This window comes from Pseudonaja textilis, chromosome 2 (assembly GCF_049901715.1).
Source record: "Pseudonaja textilis isolate UNSWEBS1 chromosome 2, rPseTex1.2, whole genome shotgun sequence".
Lineage (NCBI taxonomy): Eukaryota > Metazoa > Chordata > Lepidosauria > Squamata > Elapidae > Pseudonaja > Pseudonaja textilis.
In genome coordinates this window covers 142,832,767-142,854,186 of record NC_141991.1, presented here as the reverse complement: position 1 = coordinate 142,854,186, position 21,420 = coordinate 142,832,767, and the positions used below count along the sequence as shown (strand labels likewise).

Genomic DNA, 21,420 nt, shown 5'->3' with positions numbered 1-21,420 from the left:
GTAGGATGTTTTTGTACCTCCTGACTAACTGGCAACTTTGCCTCTCTGACTCTTCTGTTGCAAAATAGCTGAGGGATCACAGGAACCTGGTGTGCCAGGTATTGATCCAATGCCTGTCCTACCAACGTTCCCTCGTACCACCCAGAATGCAGCTGTATCAGCCACGTACCAGGCCAGCGGAAGCTCTGAAGGGGCAAGCCCAGCCCAAGGAAACGCTGCTGTTGCTCAGGTACAATTGGAGTGATTTAAGTCCACGTATTAAAAGATTTCATAACCTATGCACCTGACTGATCTCCTCTCTCCCCTATTCTCAGTCATACACCATAGTTTCACCAGCTGTATTGAAGCCAGATGTACCTAACGCTGCCCAGCCCTCCAGTGCAACTCCCGGCATGTCCACCAGCACTTCCAGTTTGCCAGCCGGCTCTGCTGGACAGGAACCTTACACACAATACCGTGAGTGGTGGAGGGAAGAGGGATTGGTATATATTCAGATCTTCTAGGGAACAGGAATCCCATTAGGAGGGGAGTGCAGAATAGATTGCCAACTCTCCTAGGCTGCGTGACTGCTTTTGCTCATTGCTTTCTCTCTTTCTGACACTAGCTGTCCCAGATGTCTCCACGTATCAGTATGATGAAAGTTCTGGCTACTATTACGACCCTCTTACTGGGCTCTACTACGACCCTAATTCCCAGGTGAGTTTGTCTGTCTTTGGGCAGACTTCGTTACTTTCCGCTTATGGCAAAGAGATGAGAACAACGAGCTGAAAATTTGACTCGTCTTGTAGCGCTAACGATAGCTCTCAAATTGCCCAACGTCCTGCAGTACCCAAAGATGAGCTGTGTCCATGTTTCTTCCCAGTATTACTACAATGCTCAGATGCAGCAGTATCTCTACTGGGAAAGTGAGAGGTGCACTTACATCCCAGCCTCAGACCAGGCGGCTGACAGCCACAAGGATGGTAGCGGTTCAGGGGGTGGCAGCAGCAAAGAGGGAAAAGAAAAAAAGGAGAAGCATAAGACAAAAACAGCCCAGCAGGTGAGCATCACCCTTTTTTCTCATGCTGTTTCTCTTCATCTGCCTTTGAATTCTAGGTGTTTCACATCTGAAGACCTTTTAGAGCAGGGGTGTCAAACTCAAGGATTCAGTCTGCGCGGTGCTTAGGTCTGACCTGCGGGGATGCTCTGGAAACAGCGAAGGACTGGCGCATGGTGCCTCTGCCAGTGAAAATGGAGCTTGGGAGGGCCATGTGCAGCCCTCCCGAGCTCCGTTTTCGCTAGCAGAGGATTACAGGAAACCAACCCAGTCAAAAATGGAGCTCGGTGCCCTATTTTCACTGGCAGAGCACTTGGGCCACTGCAAGTGCCTCCAACATGAGTTGACATTGAGCTGGCCATGCCCCCCGGGTCCACTGAAGTTAAACACAACCCTGATGACACCCGTTTTAGAGTTTTCCGGCAAGCTGGTATAGTTATAATTCTGTCTTGGACTAGTTAGAAGGTTTTGCTTTCATCAAGGTACATTTCTCTCTAGACTGAGGAACTGTTGCACAGGGAAGGTTTTTTTTTTTTTCTTCAAGGCAGGAAAATATATTCCACGATGACTGGAAATAGTAGTAAGGCATCTCCTAATGGGAAAAAAGGCAGTTCTCTCTGGAGCCCTTTTGATAGCAATTTATTTTTCTCTTTCAGTCTTGTTAACATTCTTGCTCTTTTGAAGTTAGTGTATCTTTACAATATGAAATGAGAGCTCATTTGTCTTTGTTTTTTTCTTTTTCTTTTCCCCCCTATATACTTTTCCTTCCTTTTTATGGACTGTCCTCCAGATTGCAAAGGATATGGAACGCTGGGCCCGCAGCCTCAATAAACAGAAGGAAAATTTCAAAAACAGCTTTCAGCCAGTCTCCTCCATACGAGAGGATGAAAGGCGGGAATCAGCCACAGCTGACGCAGGCTATGCTATCCTTGAGAAGAAGGTACGATTTGTGGGGAATGCACCATTAAACCAGGAATATTGTAACAAAACAATCTGATATAGGTAGTCCTTGACTTTCAGCCGCAATTGAACCCCAGGTTTTTGTGGCTCAGTGAAAACAGTTGTTAAGTGAATGTTGCCCCATTTTACGACCTTTCTTGCCACACTTGTTAAGTGAATTACTGCAGTTATTGTTAGTAATATGGTTTGTTAAGTGAATCTGGCTCCCCTATTGCTTGTCAGAAGACCGCAAAAGATTATCACATGACTCAGGGACACTTCAAACGTTAAATATGAGTTAGTTGCCAAGCATCTGAATTTTGATCACGTTACCATGGGTTGTTAAGTGTGAAAAATAGTCATAAGTCACTTTTTTCAATGCCATTGTAATTACAAATGGTCAATAAATGAACTGTTGTAAGTCAAGGACTGTCTGTAGCTAATTAAAGATATGCATGAAGATTCATCAGCATTTGTTAACTAATAAAGAAATATATTGGATGTTGTTTCAGCATTAAAGTAAATATATTGTACAATTGCTGTTCCAATGTGGTATTTTATACGCTTTTTAAAAATGCAATCATGCAGAAAAAGAGGGGGAATTGTTATATTTGAGTTAATGTTCATTATTATGCAACATTCTGAATGACCTTCTTGTGTAGTTTGAGAGACTGCTGAGTAGAAAAAAAATATTTTCATTAGGAAAAATGATTAAAAACTTCCCTGCTTTCTTTTGTTTGTTCTTAGGGAGCACTGGCTGAGAGGCAGCATAGTAGCATGGACTTGTCCAAGTTTACAGGCGATGACCGGCTGGTAAGCTTTTCCTCTCGACTTTCTCTAAAATTTAAAGTTTCTGGGTTTCACTCTGAATGACCTGAAGAATGGGTAAAGATGTAGAGATTCTGCAAATCCGGCTGACGATTATTACATTGAGGTATAAAATACAGAGAGACCAATGTTTATGTATCACGGGAAGTCTTGAACACAGGAAGTCTTCAGTGTCAAAAGCTATTTCTGAGATAATCCAGAACAAGTGGGGATTATGGGAATTAACTCGCCCAGGGAACACTACATTGAAAAACCAGATTATGGTAATAGTTCTGATCCTGGCATATAATTCTCCCTGCTTTCAGAGTCCGCCCCGAGGCTTAGTGGCTGCATACAGTGGTGAAAGCGACAGTGAAGAGGAGCAAGAGAAGGCAGCTGATCGGGAGGAGAAATTAACTGATTGGCACAAACTGGCTTGCCTGCTTTGTCGCAGGCAGTTTCCCAGCAAGGAGGCTCTTATTCGTCACCAGCAGCTCTCGGGCTTACATAAGGTATGCAGCTGACAAGAGCCTGTCGTTTTCAGGACATGTAGCCCTTGACTTACGACCACAGTTGAGCCCAGGATTTATATTGCTAAGGGAGAAATTTGTTAAAAGAAAGTTTTGCCCCACTTTACGGCTTTACTTGCCATGTTTGTTAAGTGACTCCCTGCAGTTGTTAAATTAGTAACCAGGTTGTTAAATGAACCTGGCTTCCCCATTGACTTTGCTTGTCAGAAGGTCGCAAAAGGGGGGCCACAAGACCCGGGACACTGCAACCGTCGTAAATCACGTGACCATGGGGGTGCTACAATGGTCATAAAAGTGTGAAAAATGATCATAATAGCTATAATACTTAAGACTTTTATACCGTTTCACAGTACTTTTACAAGCTCTCTCTATAAGCCATGTACAGACTCCGCATATTGCATACACGGTCACTAAATGAACTGTTGTAAATCAAGGACTACCTGTACAATTGACAATAGCAGCTAATTGGACTACTTGGATTAGAGGCCATGGGGGAATTTTGTGATGATTCTAGTTCTTCATAGGCAGAGCTTTAATAGTTTGAGCATGCAAAATCCAGCAAAATGACACTGTTCCTAGCCCATAAATTGTTAGAAAACAACTTTTTTCTTGTCAACGTGCTGAACAAGTTATTGTTTTGAATTAGTATTATTTATAATCTAAGACCAATCATAAAAGCAAACTACAACAAATGCAAAAAAATATATAATAATTACATTAAAAACCTGAAACAGTTAATATTGTGAAAGAGATTATCTGAAGGAGACACCAAGTGGTTTATAAGAATCATGGCTATCAGTAAGAATATTGCAATTTTCATAAAGGTTTTTGAGAATTGATCAAATAGGAAAATATATTTTATTGTAAGAGCAAGTGAAATTACTGACAATGGGAAATAGGAGTATTGATTCCCATTGGTTGTATAATAGGAATTTTAATAACATGATGTAGATTCAACCTTTATTGTACCGTATTGTACTGTATGGTATAGTACTGTACTAGTACTAGCAACTACTGCTTTCATATAGAAGGGTTAGTTAGCAATAGCACTTAAGAGTGTTTCACAGCCTGCTCTAAGCGGTTTACAGAGTCAGTCTATTGCCTCCAACAATCTGAGTCCTCATTTTACCCACCTTGGAAGGCTGAGTCAACCTTGAACCTGGTGGAGTCTGAACTGCCAAATTGCAGGCAGCTGGCAGTCAGCAGAAGTAGCCTGCAGTACTGCACTCTAACCACTGTGCAACCATGGCTCATGTTAGCCAGTTGCTGGATAGGTAGTATCTCAGTGGCGCAGTGGTTAGAGTGCTGTACTGCAAGCCAGTCTGCTGCAGCCAGCTGCCTGCAGTTTGGCAGATCGAATCCCACCAGGCTCAAGGTTGATTCAGCCTTCCATCTTTCCAAGGTGGGTAAAATGAGGACCCAGATTGTTGGGGGCAATAGGCTGACTCTGTAAAACCGCTTAGAGAGGGCTGGAAAGCACTATAAAGTGGTATATAAGTGCTATTGCTATCTCTGTGCCAAAGTCTCCAATGAAGAATGTATAAGATACTAAAATCTAGCTCTGAGGAAGGGACGAATTATGTTGTAGGAAAGATAGGAAGCACCGCTTTGGATTTGAATATCTAAATCCTCTGCTTCAGTTTTATCTTGGCCAAGAGCAGAAAATGTCAGCAAGGAAAGCCAAATCGTTGTTATTCTGCCTCCATAGGATAAAGCCAAACCTAGCTAGCAAGACAGGAGATTTTAAGAACATGGTAAGAGACCAATGCACAGAAAAGACACACTGATCTGCTGAAGTTGTTCCTAAATTACAATATAATTCCTTGTAGTCTTTAGTACTACTTCATTGGAGGAAAGTTTCCCAAATGGGAAATATTAAATATTACTTTATATTTGATATTTGGTGAAGAGAAACTAGGTTTAAATGAAATTTGGTACCAAGCTTAGTTCAGATTGCTGTTGAATGAAAATCTGGAGGCAAATAATTGAAGGCTTGTCCTGTTGAATCTGAAACTGCATATGAGATTTGTCTAGGAAATGATGGAAGGTCTATGCATGCTGTATTGGAAGTGAGATTTGTAGGACTGCCAGAAAGCATTCTTTGTTGAGTTTGGATCCTTTAGTAAGGTTTAGATGCAATCTGAAAATGTTTGTTACAGTTTCACTTATATGTTTTTTTATACCTATGTATTTTTTATTTGTTGTTATTAATTTTAAGACTTCTGCTTACTGCCTTTGGTGCTTCAGGAATAAAATATTAAGTCAAAATATAAACGTGATACTGCTAATACAGAAATGATTGCATGTCTTAGGAGCAAACATGGCTCTCCAGAGTGTGTTTTGATTTTGACTCTATCTCCACCCCTCCATTCTTCTATACTTTCTCTCCCCTGCAGCAAAATTTGGAGATTCACCGAAGGGCACATTTGTCAGAGCAAGAGCTTGAGGCCCTTGAAAAGAATGACATGGAGGTACAATAGATGGGACAGATAATTGGGGGGAGGGGGGGGCACTACAAGGGAATCTGTTTTATAGGAAGCATCTCATCAGCTAACACTTATCCCTTCATCACTATTTTCAGATGAAGTATCGAGATCGTGCAGCTGAGCGAAGGGAAAAATACGGTGTTCCTGAGCCACCAGAACCCAAGAAAAGAAAATATTCAGCTGTGACTCCAGCCACGGTGTAAGTTCCACACGCTATATGTTTCATTTTTAGAAGAGGCATTTCTTAGCAAAGTGTCCTTGCTGTTTTCTTTGGTCTTGTTTGGCAGAAGAGAGAGCTCTCTCTCTCTTAATTCTTATCTCTTTAATTCATCCTTTCCCCCCATTTGTAACAGGGATTTTGAACAACCAACACGAGATGGCCTGGGAAGTGACAACATTGGCAGCCGTATGCTACAAGCTATGGGTTGGAAAGAAGGCAGCGGGTTGGGTCGCAAGAAACAGGGCATTGTAACTCCTATTGAGGTAATTTTTCAGATTGCTTTATGTGTAAAAAAATACATTTTGTATTCTGGAAGGGCATGCGGTCTCTCCAGTTGCTTTCTCTTATTATATACTGGCTTTGCATAAAGGGAACGTCTTTGAGTCTTATTGCATAGTATTAGAGTGTTGATAGATCAATTTATGTACATTGCCTTGGGTTTCTTCTGTCCCATATATTACTTTGTCTGTAAAAAAGGAAATTGCTGTGATAGCTAGGAAACATGATTTTTAAGAAATAGAAATTGGAAACAAGAACTAAACTGTTTCCATAAGAAGGGAGTTGATGGTGTGGCTGTATGACATCAATAAAATGATGTCATGCAATGAGAAAAATGGCAACTCAGCTGCACAATAGGGCAAAGAGTAGATCTATGATGAAGGGTTTTCCCCCCCCCCCCCAAACTTGTGTTACAATGCATTACCTTATTTGGGAGGCTCAGTGTGATTTTATTTTTCCTTCTCTTAGGCCCCAACTCGAGTACGAGGGTCTGGCCTTGGCGCCCGTGGCAGCTCTTATGGGGCTGTAGCATCAGAGTCGTACCGGGAAGCATTGCACAAGACAATGCTCACTCGTTTCAACGAGTCAGACTGAACTTTGTAAGAAGCACCTCCTGTACAATATTTTGCTGCTGTCTCCCCTTCCTCCCCTGCCTTCCCACTTTCAGAATGTTCTTTTGGTTGACTTTTTAATTAAATGTTCAAAAGGACAAAAGAGGATTTTACATGGCTGAAGCATGTAGAAAATGAACAATACACTTGGTGCTCTTGTGACCATTAAGCATTTCCAATGTTCATTATGGGTAAGTATGTGGGTACAGTAAACTATTTTGAGTTTACAAGCTTTCCACATATAGGTACAAAGAAGCAGTAATTGTAGCCCTGACCAGGATCTTGTAGTCTCAGTCCTCGGTGTTGCCATCTGAGATACCGGTCTTGTCTTAGCAAAAGGAAAACACATGGAAAACTCTCTTTATCATCTCAACAGGCAGTCCTTGGCTTTTCAAAGGCTCTGGTGTAGCCCTTCCACCAACTCTACATAATGGGATTCTGAAAAGAGAGAAGCAGAGGAAAACTCTGAATGCATGGTACTCACTATCCTTCAAGTGTGTTTCTACAAAGAAACCTGTCTTGTCATTTTCTCCCCCATCTCTCTTCCCCTAGTTTTTTTTTTTTTTTACTTTGACCATAGCCGACATTGAGGACACCTACCTTGATCAGGTTGAATGTAACTATGTCTGATTAGAAAATCCAGCGCTACCATTGCGCAGTTGGGCTTAAAATCAGAAGATCCAATGGCCTCTCTCACCTGCATGGGAAGATTTACAATTAACATACAAAGGAGAAATGGCAGAAATAGCCTCCAACCTCATGCCTGGACTAAGATAATGGCTACCATAGCACAGAATTCATGAGAATGTGTGCTAATATGTTTCCTTTAGCATTCCACATAAAGTTAAACACTAAACATAGTAACGAGCTAGGAAACTACAGGAGAGCTGTAGCCAACCATCTCTTGTTTGAAATATGCCACAAAGGATCCATAATGTGTAATCAGTTCTCACTGGGCTTTCCTGAGATAGATTCATCATCACCAGTGGGAACAGCAAAGAAAATTGCTTGTTTGTGGAAGGCCTTATCCATGCTATCTTTCATTGTTCAAAAGGGGCAACCTTTATTGGTAAGCAACGTAGCACCTATGAACCTTATCAAGTGACCAAAGATAGAATTCTTGCACTTCTCCATCTCCCACTCGGGGCACAAATTCTTCAGGCAGCTCCAGGTCATATACAAACTGACATTCAGGATAGATGCCTCCATCTGACCCTTCATACGTGTAGCTGGGATAGGAAAAGAATAATTCAATCACACCAGTGACTTGAGTAGAGAATGTTTAGGTATGTTCTCATGTGGAGTAACACTGATTTGGGTTAGAGAGGAAGTGACCTCATTCAGAGGAGCCCAAGCCATCTTTATATACTGCTTCCTGGATTCCTATGAAATTAGGAGTGACATTTAGACACCCATGTATGCTTTATGGATAAATACTGTGTTACATCAAGGCAATTTGTGGTCTGGAAATTCTACATATTAACACTGCTTCCATATTAGACATTATTTGTTTTCATGATTCAGCTGGAATATGTAGCAAACAAGAAAATCATTATATAGTACTTGAATGAGAAATTACTGGTTATAAATACAGTACGTTCTCCCAATGTCAACTTCAAGGGAAATAATATATATGTATATGCGCACACAAGCAAACATAAATATTGCTGAACTACGATGTACCTTGGATTTTAGAACTTTCGACATTACCTGATAGTTCCAACAGATTTAGATAATGTAGCAAGGGAAGCAGGAATGCAAGCCTCTTCTTGGCACTCTTTTATTAGTGTCTCTCTGACACCCAGCTCTGATGAAATGCCACCTGCAGCCTAACCCCAAAACAAAAAAAACCACGTAAATTGTGGTTCAGCATAAAGCAAGCAGACGTTAGCTGTTTTTAGTATTTAAGAAGGATCTTTTCTGTCCAACAAATAGAAGAATAATTTCTGAGTTGGCAAATTAGATGGCTTCAAGACTAGAGCTTTTACACACAGTTCCCCACTTACAACCATTTATTTAGTAAACATTCAAAGTTACAATGACACAGAAAAAGGTGATTTATGACTGGTCCTCATAATTAGAACTATTGTCGTATGCCCATCATGATCTAAAATTGGGTGCTTAATAACTGGCATTAATTTACTACGGTTACAGCGTCTTGGGGTCATATAATCACCATTTGTGACCTTCCCAACTGGCTTCTGACAAGCAAAGTCAATGGGGGAAATCCAGATTTGCTTAATTAATGTGTATTTCATGTTAACTGGAGTGGTTCGCTTGCCATAGCGAAAAAAAAAGTCATAAAATGGGGTGCTTAGCAAGAGAAATTCTGGTCCCAATCGTAGATCGAGGACTACTATATATGCTTTTAATTTGTAAGAAAAATGTCAGTTGGAAGAACTTCTCTATTTCTATTGCTAAGAAAAATGATTCATGCTTAAATTACAATTTTGTATAAGTGATAAAGCCTTGTTTGTATTTTGGGCATTCAACCCATCTTGTGGCTTGCCCGAGCTCATTAAGTGATTTCTTTGATTGTATTGGACCAATAAGAATATTTAAGACAGCTGTTAGCTAATCTTATCTTCAGATGACATATTCTGTTTGTCATCCTAGTTTGTCTCTTACCAAATTATCCAATAAGCCAGGATATGTGGATTTGTTCAAGGCCCTACGGGCCAGCCACATGTGCATTTCATCATTTCGCCAAGTATAGCCATTCAGATGGGCACCATAGCGCTTAACTCCCAATAGTGCTAGATCAAGAGAAATCAGATATGAATTTAGACAGCATTTCTTGCTGCCTAAACCAAACACCTACCTTTGCGCTCTATGTTCTGATTTTATAAGTAATTTCATCTGCTTAAACCTTCATAACATTTACTATTAACAGTACTACTAAAATGCTACGTATGTTGGGGAATGTTGACAAGGAAATAGGATATTAAAGGAACAGCGAGAGTGTCCATAAACACAATTCCAATGCAATATTGGAAGAATTCTTAGCAAGTTCAAACTTTTCTCTAGAGCTGCTGAAGTTGATCCAAGATTGGTGATCCATTAAAAATACCCCAAAACCAATCCCAAATTTTCAATAATGAGAATTTTGCACTGAGGAGACTGCATTGTGGTTAACGCCAGTGCAGAAAACAAATTATCACTGACTCTTCTGAAGTGATTTGCCTGTGCTTAGCTTCCTATAGACTGATATATCAAGCCCCATGGAAGTCTGATACTTCTAATTGTTGAGTTTTATGGAAGAGGGATGCTTGGCATGAACCATTTTTTTCATAGCATAATATCGGTGAGGAAGAAATCTAATTTTTCTTAGGAAAGGAAAATTAGTGTCTGCTTAGGGTGTTTTTGTTTGGAGTGATCTTGACATGCTTTATCCATATTCATCCTCACAATTTGAAGGGATACAATCTACCCTTTATGTCCAAACTATACCATCTGTTTTAAAATAAAATTATAAAATATGTATTCGAAGGCCTATGAAATTATACACTGGTATTTAGGAAGCAATATTGAAGAAAAATGTAATTGTAAGATTAATAAAATATTCCTATTTTGGGGTTGGGAAATAGGAAGAAATATAATTTTCCTTTAGAATTGGTGAACATGCATAAATAAATGCAGATATTTATTTTATACACTTGCCCATGGGACACTTTAATAATAAAATAGTTTCTAAAACAAATGGAGTATTTACAGTATTTAAACAATCGTCAGTGCATATATTTATAACAATATCCGCAAGGAAGCTACATTTCTTCATTGAGATTTCTTCACTAAGGCATTTCTTATCTAAATTTCCTAAATACCGTGTTTCTCCAACAATACGACCTCCCTCAATAGGAAGACCCAGCATGTTTTCTAGGCATAAAATGAAATTAAGCCCCTTCCCCCAAATTTAGGCCTATTTTAAAACATGCAAAATGGGGGGAAGAACGGGGGGACTTGCCGTTAGGAGCGCCCTGCGGGCAGCAATTCCTCGCCACCAGCTGCTCCTAATGGGCGATCATGGCAGAGCGCGGAGAGCTCCCTACTCCTGCCAAGCACCTTTGCAGCAGACCCAAGACCTTCAGCGCCCGCTGCTGTTGATTTCCCTTCTGCCCATGCCGCCACCGCGTTTGGAGCTGCCACTTCCACGTTTGGAGCACCACTGCTGTTTGGAGCTGCCGCTTCTACATTTGGAGTGCTGCCGCTGTTTGGAACACTGCTGCTGTTTGGAGCTGCCGCTTCCGCATTTGGAGCTGCCGCCGCGTTTGGAGCTGCCACTTCCACTTCCACTTCCACGTTTGGAACACCACCAGTTTGGAGTTGCCATGTCCGCAGTTGGAGCTGCCGCTGTGTTTGGAGCTGCTGCTTCCACGTTTGGAGCACTGCCGCTGTTTGGAGCACCACCACCATTTGGAGCACCGCTGCCGCTCCAAACACGGCGGCAGCTCCAAACGCAGAAGTGGCAGCTCCAAACATGACAGCGGTGCTCCAAATGGTGGCGGCACTCGAAATGGCAGCAGCACTCCAAACACGGAAGCGGCAGCTCCAAACGTGGCAGCGGAATGGGCAGAAGGGAAAGCAACAGCGGCGGGTGCCAAAGGTCTTGGTGTTTGGTGGGAGTAGGGAGCTCTCTGCGCTTTGCCATGATCACCCGTTAGGAGCGGCTGGTGGCGAGGCTGCCCGCGGGGCACTCTAGATGAGGATGCAAGGCGGGGAATTAAGTCACCCCTGAAAAGACGGCCTAGCCATTTTTTCGGGGCTCAAAAAAATAAAAGACCCAGCCTTATTTTGTGAGAAACACGGTAGATGAAAATAGTATGGACTCTGATTTGACAGGAATATCATTTGGTTGAGGCTTTATCCCATGTCTCTACACCTTAAAAAGAATTTTGTTAAATTGAAACCCCACATTTTGCACATAAATTCTAAGCATCATAGTGCACTGTTCTAGTTTTCCTCATAACAACAGCCCAATAAAGTAAGATAAACAGAAAAAATGATTAGCCCAAAGTTACCCAATGAGTTTCCATGATGGGGTGGACTAGAATCTTGGCTTCTCTGCCCCAATACAACACATTAACATACCACTCTGGCTCTCTTTTCTAAGATAATATATAATTTTAAAAATTAGTTATTTACCGTGGAGTTATTTGCTTTTGCACAAGTCAGGTTTTTCCTCTACAGCATAGTGGCGAGATTTTTAAATTTTAAACTTACGTGTTGCAGCACGTTCCATCCTGAAGAAAGGTGTGTCACAAAAATAAGGCATTACATTGTACATCTGAAACAGGCATATTTTTATTAGTGAATAGCTCTGGTTTTGTACCCCACTGCACTGTCTTCCTTCTAAACTATTCAGAATAGAAGCACTGGATTTTTCTTGCCTACATCTCTTCTATAGTCAGAAACAGAAGAGAATCCCCTTCCTTTTGCTTGGCTGCACCAAGTCCTCTCACCTCATCCCTCCATCCTTTCAAACAAGGAAAAGCTTGCTGTGCTTTCAGCTCCTTGAGCACCCTTTGTACAGCAGCTGTCCTCTGGTCACAAGAAGTCAGTTGTTTGTTAAGGTCCACACATGGAAGGGCTTCATCTCTCTGAGACACTGAGAAAACAGTTGGGTACTGATGCAGACATTTGGCTACAGCCGGTGGGACATACCCTACTTGTTGTCCAGCAACCATAAATGGGAAACACAGTGCCTTGGAAGAACCTGCAAAAAACCCAACCCAAATCAATACTCTATTGTAACTAAGATCTAGTTTCTACAAATAAGTCAAATCTGCCAAAGTGCTTCTTTGATCTGTGGGTTACTAATTAACAACTGCTGTGATTCACTTAACAACTGTGGCAAGAATGGTCCTAAAATGGGGCAAAATTAATTTAACACATGTCTTGCTTAGCAACAGAAATGTTGGATTCAATTGGGCTCGCAAGTCAGGGACTACCTGTACAAACCCAAAGATGATGTAGAGAAAGTAGCTTTTGCAGTAACAAAACTTACAGCAAAATCATTATGAGGAAAGGATTAATGAGTCCTAGAGACTGAGAAAAAAATGCCTACATAGACCAACATTTTCTTCTTACAAAGGTAAACAGGTGACAATGTGAAGGTTACAAGTAGCATGCAAACAACCACTACTGAAAAGAACTTTTATTGATATTTATCTGCATGATAAGTGTCATAGATAACTTTATTGATGGATTTATTCAGTTTTGTTTCAAGCAATTCAAGTTGACAACTTGAAGCTTCAAACTGCTTTCTTGGCAGATTACTTGAGCTTTTGCATTTTCTTTTCTGTACTTTTCCAAATCCTACAATTTTTTAAGGTGCAGTGATCAAAACCTGAATAGGGATATTACATATTACTCTACACATTTGTGAAAAGTCATTACAGCATCTGATTTTTTAATTCATTTCCTACTTATACGAGTTATGTAGAACTTGGCTTTTCAGAGCAATTGCCACAATTCAGTTGGCGTCTACATCCATCAATTCACTACAGTTTCTTCCCTAGACATCATCTCATCTCAGATTCACTCAGAACCCATAAAATTAGAACTTGCACCCCATTGTTTTTACATGACTTATCTTAAACCAGATTTGCCATTTGATGTCCGTTTCCCTGTTTGCAAAGAGTTTCATTCCAGATCGTTTTAGGAAGGCGCTGAAAAGCGTTAGTAGCAATGTTTGCAAAAACCGTCCATTTATTCCTACTCTTGGCTTTCTGCATCAGAAATAATTAAACCATAAGAGAATGCTCCTTTTTCTTGCTGAGGTCTTGAAAACAGCTGACGCGGAAAGGCCGCGGTCGTACCTGCTCTATGAAAGGAATTCATCGCTTTCAGCAGCTTCCGCACTCGCTCCGACCACCCTTCGGCCGCCATGGGTGCCTCTTGTATAAAGCCCGCCCTCACCCCTGCTCAACACGCGTAAATCTCATTGGCTCGGGCAGTCGTTCTGATTCCTGATTGGCCTTCACCCTTCGAATTCCATCGGAAAGCTCTGGAGAACTCAGAGATCGAGGGAAGTAGCGCTTTGCCTCTTTTACCGTCGGAGGTTTCTCGTGTTGGTGTCTGGAGGTGAGAAACAAGTTTAAAACCATCACCGCCCTTGCACGGAGAGAATTATGGCTTAGACAGGGACGGGTACGACTCAATTCCAAAAAAAAAAAAAAAATCAGAGGATATTTTTTTTTTTTAAGAAAAGCTTCTAGTTAGTAGAAAACTTGGGAAGCGACCAAGTATTGTAATACACAGGGAGTGAAAAGGACGTGGGTCTGCATTCATTGGAAGATCTCTGGATTTTGCAGCACAGTATACTAGATAGCAAGGGTATCCAACTCTTCATGGTTTAATAATGCAGACATAGGTACCCATCATACTGTTCTCTTTCAGAAAATAAAACTTTATCCAAAGTGGACAAAAGAGAAGTAGAAGACAAGGAAATTGAAATCATAAGTGAAGTGGGGGGGAAAGAAATTTAATTACATTTAGCTGACAGCAACACTACTGGAGGGAGATGGATAGTTAAGTGTGAAACAAACAAACATACATATATACATACATGCATACATACTGTTGACATGGCCCTTGCCTCGTGCGCATTAGACTCCCTGCCTTAATCTATTTTAATTTTCAAATAATTAAGTGGAAAGGTGATAAGTAAACCAGCAAACCACCTTTGTATTTACAAGAGTGGCATTTGATTTGGTAGAAAATAAAAATGATGGATGCCCACTACCCCACACTGTCTGGGAAAAAGATTTTGTAAGTGACTACAACATGGTTTCCAATATTCTAACGTGCCTTCTGAACCTAAAGGAATGACTGTTCTTTTGTTCATATGTTAATAAGGATTGTTCAATTTCTGTTCTTTGTGGATCAGAGGATTCAATTTTGGGAAACACTGAACCTTACAACCCAACTTCAGTGTGTAAATGACACAGTCAGGAAAAACTTCACCATTTGATTCAGGTAGATTTATTACCCTGACTTCCAATTGAGGCCAGGTAGATCCAACTCTTTCTGCCAGTCTGGTGATATGACTTACTGGTCCATGTTTATATAAAAGATGTAGAAATGTATTTCTTTAGAAAATGCCAAATACCAGATTAATATCTTCTATAATTGATTAAAATATAAAGAACGACCTAGTGGGAAGCTTCCGTGCACCTCAGCATATGATCATGCTGGCCACATGACGATTTGAAATGTCTTTGGACAATGTTGGCTCCCTCGGCTAAGAAACAGTGATGAGCACTACCCGCTAGAGTTGGATATGACTGGATAGGGGAAACTTTTATCTTAATCAGAAATAATGTGCAAGAGTGTGAAAGCTTACTTGCTGTGTCATTGATTTCATTCTAGTGTAGCTGTTAGCCCGCAGTGATATTCATACAGTGCTTAGTTTAGCTACTTAGAGCATTATGGAGAAAGCAGGGCAGACAATAACAATTCTATTCTAATTATATTGGCTATCTATCTGGTTTCAATGTACCACTGGCTTTGAACTTTAAAACACTCAACTTTGCACGATCAGGTCATCCAAAGGACCTCTTACCTCCTGAGAACTTGCTCAAGATTGATAAATTAAGCTACTGAATTTAACAGAAATATTACATATTTTATATTGGTACTTTCTTTCCATCGCTGGCCAAACACATGCTTCTCCTAAATGCTGGCCATAACTATGTATCTAGGATATACTTCTTATATAGTGGTATCTTGGTACTCAACTACTTTGAAACTTATCAAATTTGATACCCAACACATTTTGACATGAAAATTTGTACTTGTTTGGTACTTGACACACAAGCTAGAACTTGTTGATGTAGGCTGCCTTGTGGCTCACTACAATATTCCTTGTGGGAAAAAATTGTTTCTTACTCATTGTTTTTGGTACTCATTGCACCTCCCGGAACCAATTAATGATGAGTGCCAGGGTACCACTGTATACTGAATTAAGTCATATCCTTGGTTTTTACAGTACCTCAAACCAGAAATCAACGAATTAGGCTAAGGAAAATTTTGAAAAAAGCTCTTCTCCGAGATTAAAAATAAGCTTGTATGTGGTATAGATGCAGCTACATGATGTCTTACTAAACTTGATGAAATATGTTGTATGAAAACAGCCAATGTGTGAAAATAGTTTTTCATTATTTAGTTCAGAGTCCAATAACAGAAATGTGCTGCTCTAATAGGGGCTCCATTCAGCCATAAATTTTAATTCTAGTTCAAAAGAATCAATCTTCAGTCATATTGAGTTAGGGAAACAATCTTCTTTATTTTTATAATTATTAATATTACACTTTGAATATTTTTACATTTTTCTTTCTATTCTTTTCCCTAAAGTGTCTGATCTCTTTAAGAATTTTTGTTATCACAATGGCCAGTAGAAAAATAACCAAACTCTTAGAAACAAAGACGCTCTTTTAGCGCTTCCCGCAAAGATCAGGAGAAAAGAGAAGCGTGGAACAGTGCAGAGTGGAGGCAGTTTACAGTATGGGGTGAGGAAGCAATGGGTCTAGAGCATATCACAAAGGGACTCACGGTTTACTATGTACAGAGCAGTTAGTGTCAATGGCTGTGCAGGTGCCCTGCTTTGAATCAAACAGTTGGGAATGTGAGGCTGAGTCATAAACCCTGTATAGTGTTTTGTAGGAAACTAATTTTCTTCAGTGTGGTTAATTTTAATTTAGATTTGATGGGCCTCTGTTATGACCCACCAAGTAGCAGAACCCCTTTGGGATGGTAATGGGACTGGAAAGTTGGAGCTGTTGCTTCATCTTTCCAGGTTGGGAATAGAACCAAGAAATTTGAGAAAATTATTGTTTTTCTGTGAAAGGTATACTGTAGCAAGAGATCCAGAAAAATGAAGCATTATTTCTTTAAAAAAAGGGATGTGGGAAAAGTATTTTAAAAGATACTCCCTCTTGGCTATTTCATCTCAGGGGAACATATCAGTGGTATATCCTGTTAAATCTAGCTTGTTCTACTTGTTATCCCAGTCTCCAATATAAACCTAGTTGACTGGCTTTGCTCAGTAATCCACTGAAGATACCAGGTCATTCTGCTTGCCTGCTTGGGATTGTATAAAAGTATGGATTGGCATTGTCATCAAACTTTTTGGAAGCTGCCACACCCTGCTAATATGCTGGGTTTGGGTTTGGGTTGCTAGGTCAAAAGACATGTACCCTTTTTTTATGTGATCACCTTGTTCCCTTAGCTCTCCCTTTGGAAGCATGGTCTCCACGGTCACTTTCCAACATGTCCCATCATTGCTAGAGAAGTGACACACCTTCTCAATAGTGTACCATAATAAAAAAAAGTGCTTCCACCCCACACAAAAGGGTCTGGCCCAGAGGCAAAAGTATCTATGCCTAGTTGCTCCCCTTCTTCAAAGCTGGCCTGTTTCTGGAATGAATATTGCATCTTTGTACTAGAACCAAATACCTTAGGTACCTTTTTTTCCTCAGGTTTTCATATAAGGCAAAGCAGATGATTCACAAAAGTATCCAGATGATTGTCTTTATAACTGATTTCTTTTCCTTATAAATTCCATTGTATCATGAAAGAACTAGAACCACCTCCTGTACTAAACACCACTTAGATCGATCTATAGATGTTATCAACAAATGAATAAATAAGAAACTGGCCTCCTCATCCTGCCTCAACATCTTAATTCTTCGTGCTTTACAGTTATTAAAACACTTCAAAAAATCGTATTTGCTGAAGGAGAGAGAGGATGGGCATTTACTCTAGAGCAGACTTTAAGCAGCTGATGCCATCTTCAGATACATTGGTTATGCAGACTGAGAATCCAAAGACAACCAGGTTAGGGAAGACTGTTCTAGAGCATTTTAGGAATTGGTTTGGCTGAAGTTGGAGTCCAGCGGTTACGGATTTGACTGCAGGGAACGTTCAGTGTTCAGATCCAGATTCTAAGGTCTTTCCTACAAGACTGATATTGCTGCTTTACCAATAGCATCCAAAGAAGTTGCATCACTATGCCATCCAGGATGAAAGTTGGAGTCCCTTGGTCTTCAAGTAGCAGAGAGGGATGTGTAAAGAAAGAAGACTTGTGTTACATTGGGCTGGCTTTTCTCTTCACACCTCATCTTCAACAGAAAAAGGGTGAGGGTTCTGTAGCAAAACACCAAACAGACTGGCAGTCTTTCAAAAGATGGAGGATCAATGAGAGTTCTGTTCAGATGATTTTCATTTGCTGAAATCGAGATTCTTGGGGAGAAGAAAACTGATCCCTCGCTACATGCACAGACATACACACAATCTAGTATTAAGAAATGTCCTACCCTTGAAGTTATTTGTCAGGGATTAAAGAACAGAGAGCTGAGCAACAGCTACTATAATTTCCAAACTAGAAAATTGACGGTAAAAAAAAATGCAGGCTTCTCCAGCCAAAGCCCTGTTCTCTCTCTATGCAGTTTGTTTGAAAAAGTTTCCCTTTCTCTACCTAAAAACCCAGGAAGGCTGACACATTTAGACACCAAACAATTCTTGGGCGGGTGGGGGGGCTTACTGGTACAAAACTGCATCCATCTTTACCCAAGGCGGGGAAATAGATGTGTGTCAGTCATCCATGCCCTGATGTTGGTCTAGACAGTAGGCTTAGCTCTTAGACTTATAAACTACATTTCCACAGAGAAGCAAGCAATCCAGCAACAAAGTCAGCTCAATCATCCTATCTTGTGGTTTCCTACCTCACTTTTTACTTTTGATGGGACAAAAAAATTAGTTTGTTGCGTATTTCAGTAGACAACATGCTTTCTTGGCACCCATCTGAAAATAAGCCGGCTCTTAAAAGAGCACCAGTTCACAAATAGAACTGAACAAATATGCACGGCTTGGACAAACCTGAGAATACTTCATTTTTTTTTTTAAAAAAAAGAAAGACATCTCCTTAGCTTATGGGGAGGTACTGTATGCATCCGTCGTGCTCTATAGGAATCCCCACACGAACCTTGCATTTTAAGCTGTCTGAAGGGATTAAATGCCTACCTTATTATCGCCCTTCTCTTTAGCTTTACACCTGTTGCTGGCAATTCACGCACACGTGTAATCCACATGCTCACACGTATCATACATAGGCTCACACGTGGGTTGCCCTAATGGAGGAAAGGAGAGCCATCCCCCAACTGCAAAGAAGACCTGGGACACAAAGATTGTTTTTCAAAAGACGACTTGGTGCAGTGCCCTTTAAGAGAGGCCCCGCCCCTCGTGGTTCATATCCAGAAGTGCGCAGGGTGGCAGGAGGGCTGCCCTCATTCAGCAGAGGTGTCCCTGGGGCCTCAAAAGGTATCAGAGCACAGTGTTCTCCGTGCAGCTGCCACCCAGTGATGAGCGGAATGCCTGCAGCTGGGAGACCCCATGAAGATGGACACAGGCAGCTGCAACCACCAAGACGTGGAAGATCTGGTGTGAATGGAACTAGAAAGGAAGGAGAAGACAGGCATTGGAGCCCAAGCTGCCTCATATTGACCCATCACCACATTATGAGATTCCCTTTTGTTCTTGATGTTCACAAATTAAACAAAAATTAAAGAAGCTGGAGCTTCTGCAGGATTTGTGACTTAAGGTCCCCAGGTGAGCCATGCATTAAGTGTACTCATACTCTGGTTTCTCTTCAGATCATATAAATCTGTCATCTTAAGTGTTTTGCAGCACTTAACTCTGTTTTTCATTAATTTTATACTGCGTGCATGCAAACACACATTGATTAAGTACATTAATTTTGTATAGACTTGTTTTTTTTTAATCTTGCTTTTATGGATTGCACGCTGTCACATCCTCTGGGTAGGCTATCCTTAAGCTTCCTTATATTCTTTCTCCTGCTTAAAAAATAAACGGAGGGAGGCAAAAATGTCACTCTGCCTATTCTGGGAATGTTGCCATATCACCATTTCTTTTGTTTGAAAAAAGGTTGCCTACCTTGTCTGATTTGGTATGTGTCCTCACAGTTTGCCAAGGCCAAATACTTATCTTAATTTGCCTCCTGATATTTTGGACATGACAAAATGAAGTGTCAAATTTATCATAGGACGAAGCTATGGATTTTACTAAGAGAAAAGATAATGTAGAACTCATACGAAGACTCACTCTCAGTTTCAGCTTAAATACCTCCATCCCTCTTCCACATTTTATTGCCAAAGACATACCCAGATGTCACACTTGCCGGGGAAGAAACGTTCAGGAATGCGGGCAGCATACAAGCCTACTCCCAAGATGTAGAGGACTGCCATGAGGAAGAGCCAACCAATCTGTCCCACTGTTGTGGCCTTGATAAAACCTTCAGTGATCATGAAATGGAGGGTGGGCACCAGTCCACTCAGCCCTAGGCCCAGAAATACACCTACCCCAAAAAGAAAGAGTATGTAACTTGAATGGACAGTTACGGCTTTAACATCAATCCAGCTAATAAAATCTTAACCCCCAAACTGGAGTCTTAAGGTTAACTAATGAAGGAGCAGATGTTAGTTTTGTTAGACAACAAAAACACACACATATTTTCATATTGAACTGATGTTGTTGGCACTGGCTATCATATTATGCTAGTTATTGTTTTCTTCCTGCATCTTTCATGTTAATTCAGTATGCCAGCTGTTCCCAACCTGGTGCCCTCCAAATGTGCTGGGATTACAACTTCTTTTTCATGTTGGACTTTCCTCACATTTAGACAATGTTAGGTTTAGGAAGGCTGCATTGTGCTAGGCAAGTTCCTCTATATTATATAATTACTTCAGTTTCCAATGATCAGGTTATGACTGGTTTTTGTGTATCAAAAATGAAACAACTGAAAAATATAAGAAAGGTCTTGGAATCTTGGCACCCATAAGATTTCCAGAAGGATATAAACAGAAGACTCCAAAATCTAGTGAGAACTGTGTGGCCAAAAACAAACGGTTGTGGGAAGAGAGGAGTGGAAAGACAAAGGAAACAACCAAAAGACTGGAAAGCAACCAACGGTATTCCCTGTCTTTAATAGGTTTCTCCACATAATGTAGCTGTGCGAGGATGCAGTCAAATCAAGAATAGTTACCTGCCCGCACTGCCCGATACTGTGGCGTGGCAAAGTGATCCCACTGCGACACCATGATGGCTGTTATACCCAGCACACAGATGATGATGAGGTAGATGAGCTGGGGTTGTGGTGAGCAGTAGAACGAATAATACAACCAGGGAACAAAGCTGCCCATGGTGAGCAGGGCAATTCCAGAGTAATCCAATCTGTACAGAAGGTACCACAGAAAGCAAGGTTGGGTGATCAGTAGACATCATGCATAGAGCAGGGCTTGGTGTATAAAGTTTTAATACAGGAACCTTTAAACTATTTTACTATACAGATCTCTATAACCACAGTGTGGGCAAGATACTGTGAATAACCTCTAGCCTGCCTTCTTTCTTTCTTTCTTTCTTTCTTTCTTTCTTTCTTTCTTTCTTTCTTTCTTTCTTTCTTTCTTTCTTTCTTTCTTTCTTTCTTTCTTTCTTTCTT

The 21,420-nt window shown here is 40.7% G+C and overlaps 3 protein-coding genes across 4 annotated transcripts in view; 1 reads left to right on the top strand and 2 right to left on the bottom strand.

The window, feature by feature from the left end:
* Positions 1-7,011, top strand: part of RBM10 (RNA binding motif protein 10) — a 39,641-nt gene extending 32,630 nt beyond the window's left edge. For both annotated transcript variants that reach the window (XM_087925575.1, XM_087925576.1), the window contains exons 14-24: positions 69-229; positions 315-456; positions 605-696; positions 863-1,039; positions 1,827-1,976; positions 2,723-2,788; positions 3,109-3,294; positions 5,709-5,783; positions 5,894-5,997; positions 6,152-6,281; positions 6,766-7,011. In XM_087925575.1, the coding sequence (XP_087781701.1) occupies positions 69-229; positions 315-456; positions 605-696; positions 863-1,039; positions 1,827-1,976; positions 2,723-2,788; positions 3,109-3,294; positions 5,709-5,783; positions 5,894-5,997; positions 6,152-6,281; positions 6,766-6,891 (1,409 nt within the window). In that variant the 3' untranslated portion in view covers positions 6,892-7,011. The remainder of the gene's footprint in view (positions 1-68; positions 230-314; positions 457-604; positions 697-862; positions 1,040-1,826; positions 1,977-2,722; positions 2,789-3,108; positions 3,295-5,708; positions 5,784-5,893; positions 5,998-6,151; positions 6,282-6,765) is intronic.
* LOC113443308 (uncharacterized) lies at positions 4,152-13,840 on the bottom strand. Its single transcript, XM_026711437.2, has 8 exons — positions 13,727-13,840; positions 12,368-12,621; positions 12,129-12,192; positions 9,537-9,664; positions 8,619-8,737; positions 8,002-8,137; positions 7,509-7,605; positions 4,152-7,346 (listed from the first exon to the last, which is right to left on the bottom strand). The coding sequence occupies exons 1-8, from the start codon at positions 13,794-13,796 to the stop codon at positions 7,300-7,302; spliced, it is 915 nt and encodes a 304-aa protein (XP_026567222.1). The 5' UTR covers positions 13,797-13,840; the 3' UTR covers positions 4,152-7,299.
* Positions 13,841-16,174: 2,334 nt separating this feature from the next.
* LOC148127132 (adiponectin receptor protein 2-like) lies at positions 16,175-21,188 on the bottom strand. The gene is made up of 3 exons (XM_087925577.1): positions 20,968-21,188; positions 20,087-20,280; positions 16,175-19,358 (listed from the first exon to the last, which is right to left on the bottom strand). Exons 1-3 carry the CDS (start codon positions 21,122-21,124, stop codon positions 19,230-19,232), a joined length of 480 nt encoding a protein of 159 aa, XP_087781703.1. The 5' UTR covers positions 21,125-21,188; the 3' UTR covers positions 16,175-19,229.
* Positions 21,189-21,420: the final 232 nt, after the last annotated feature.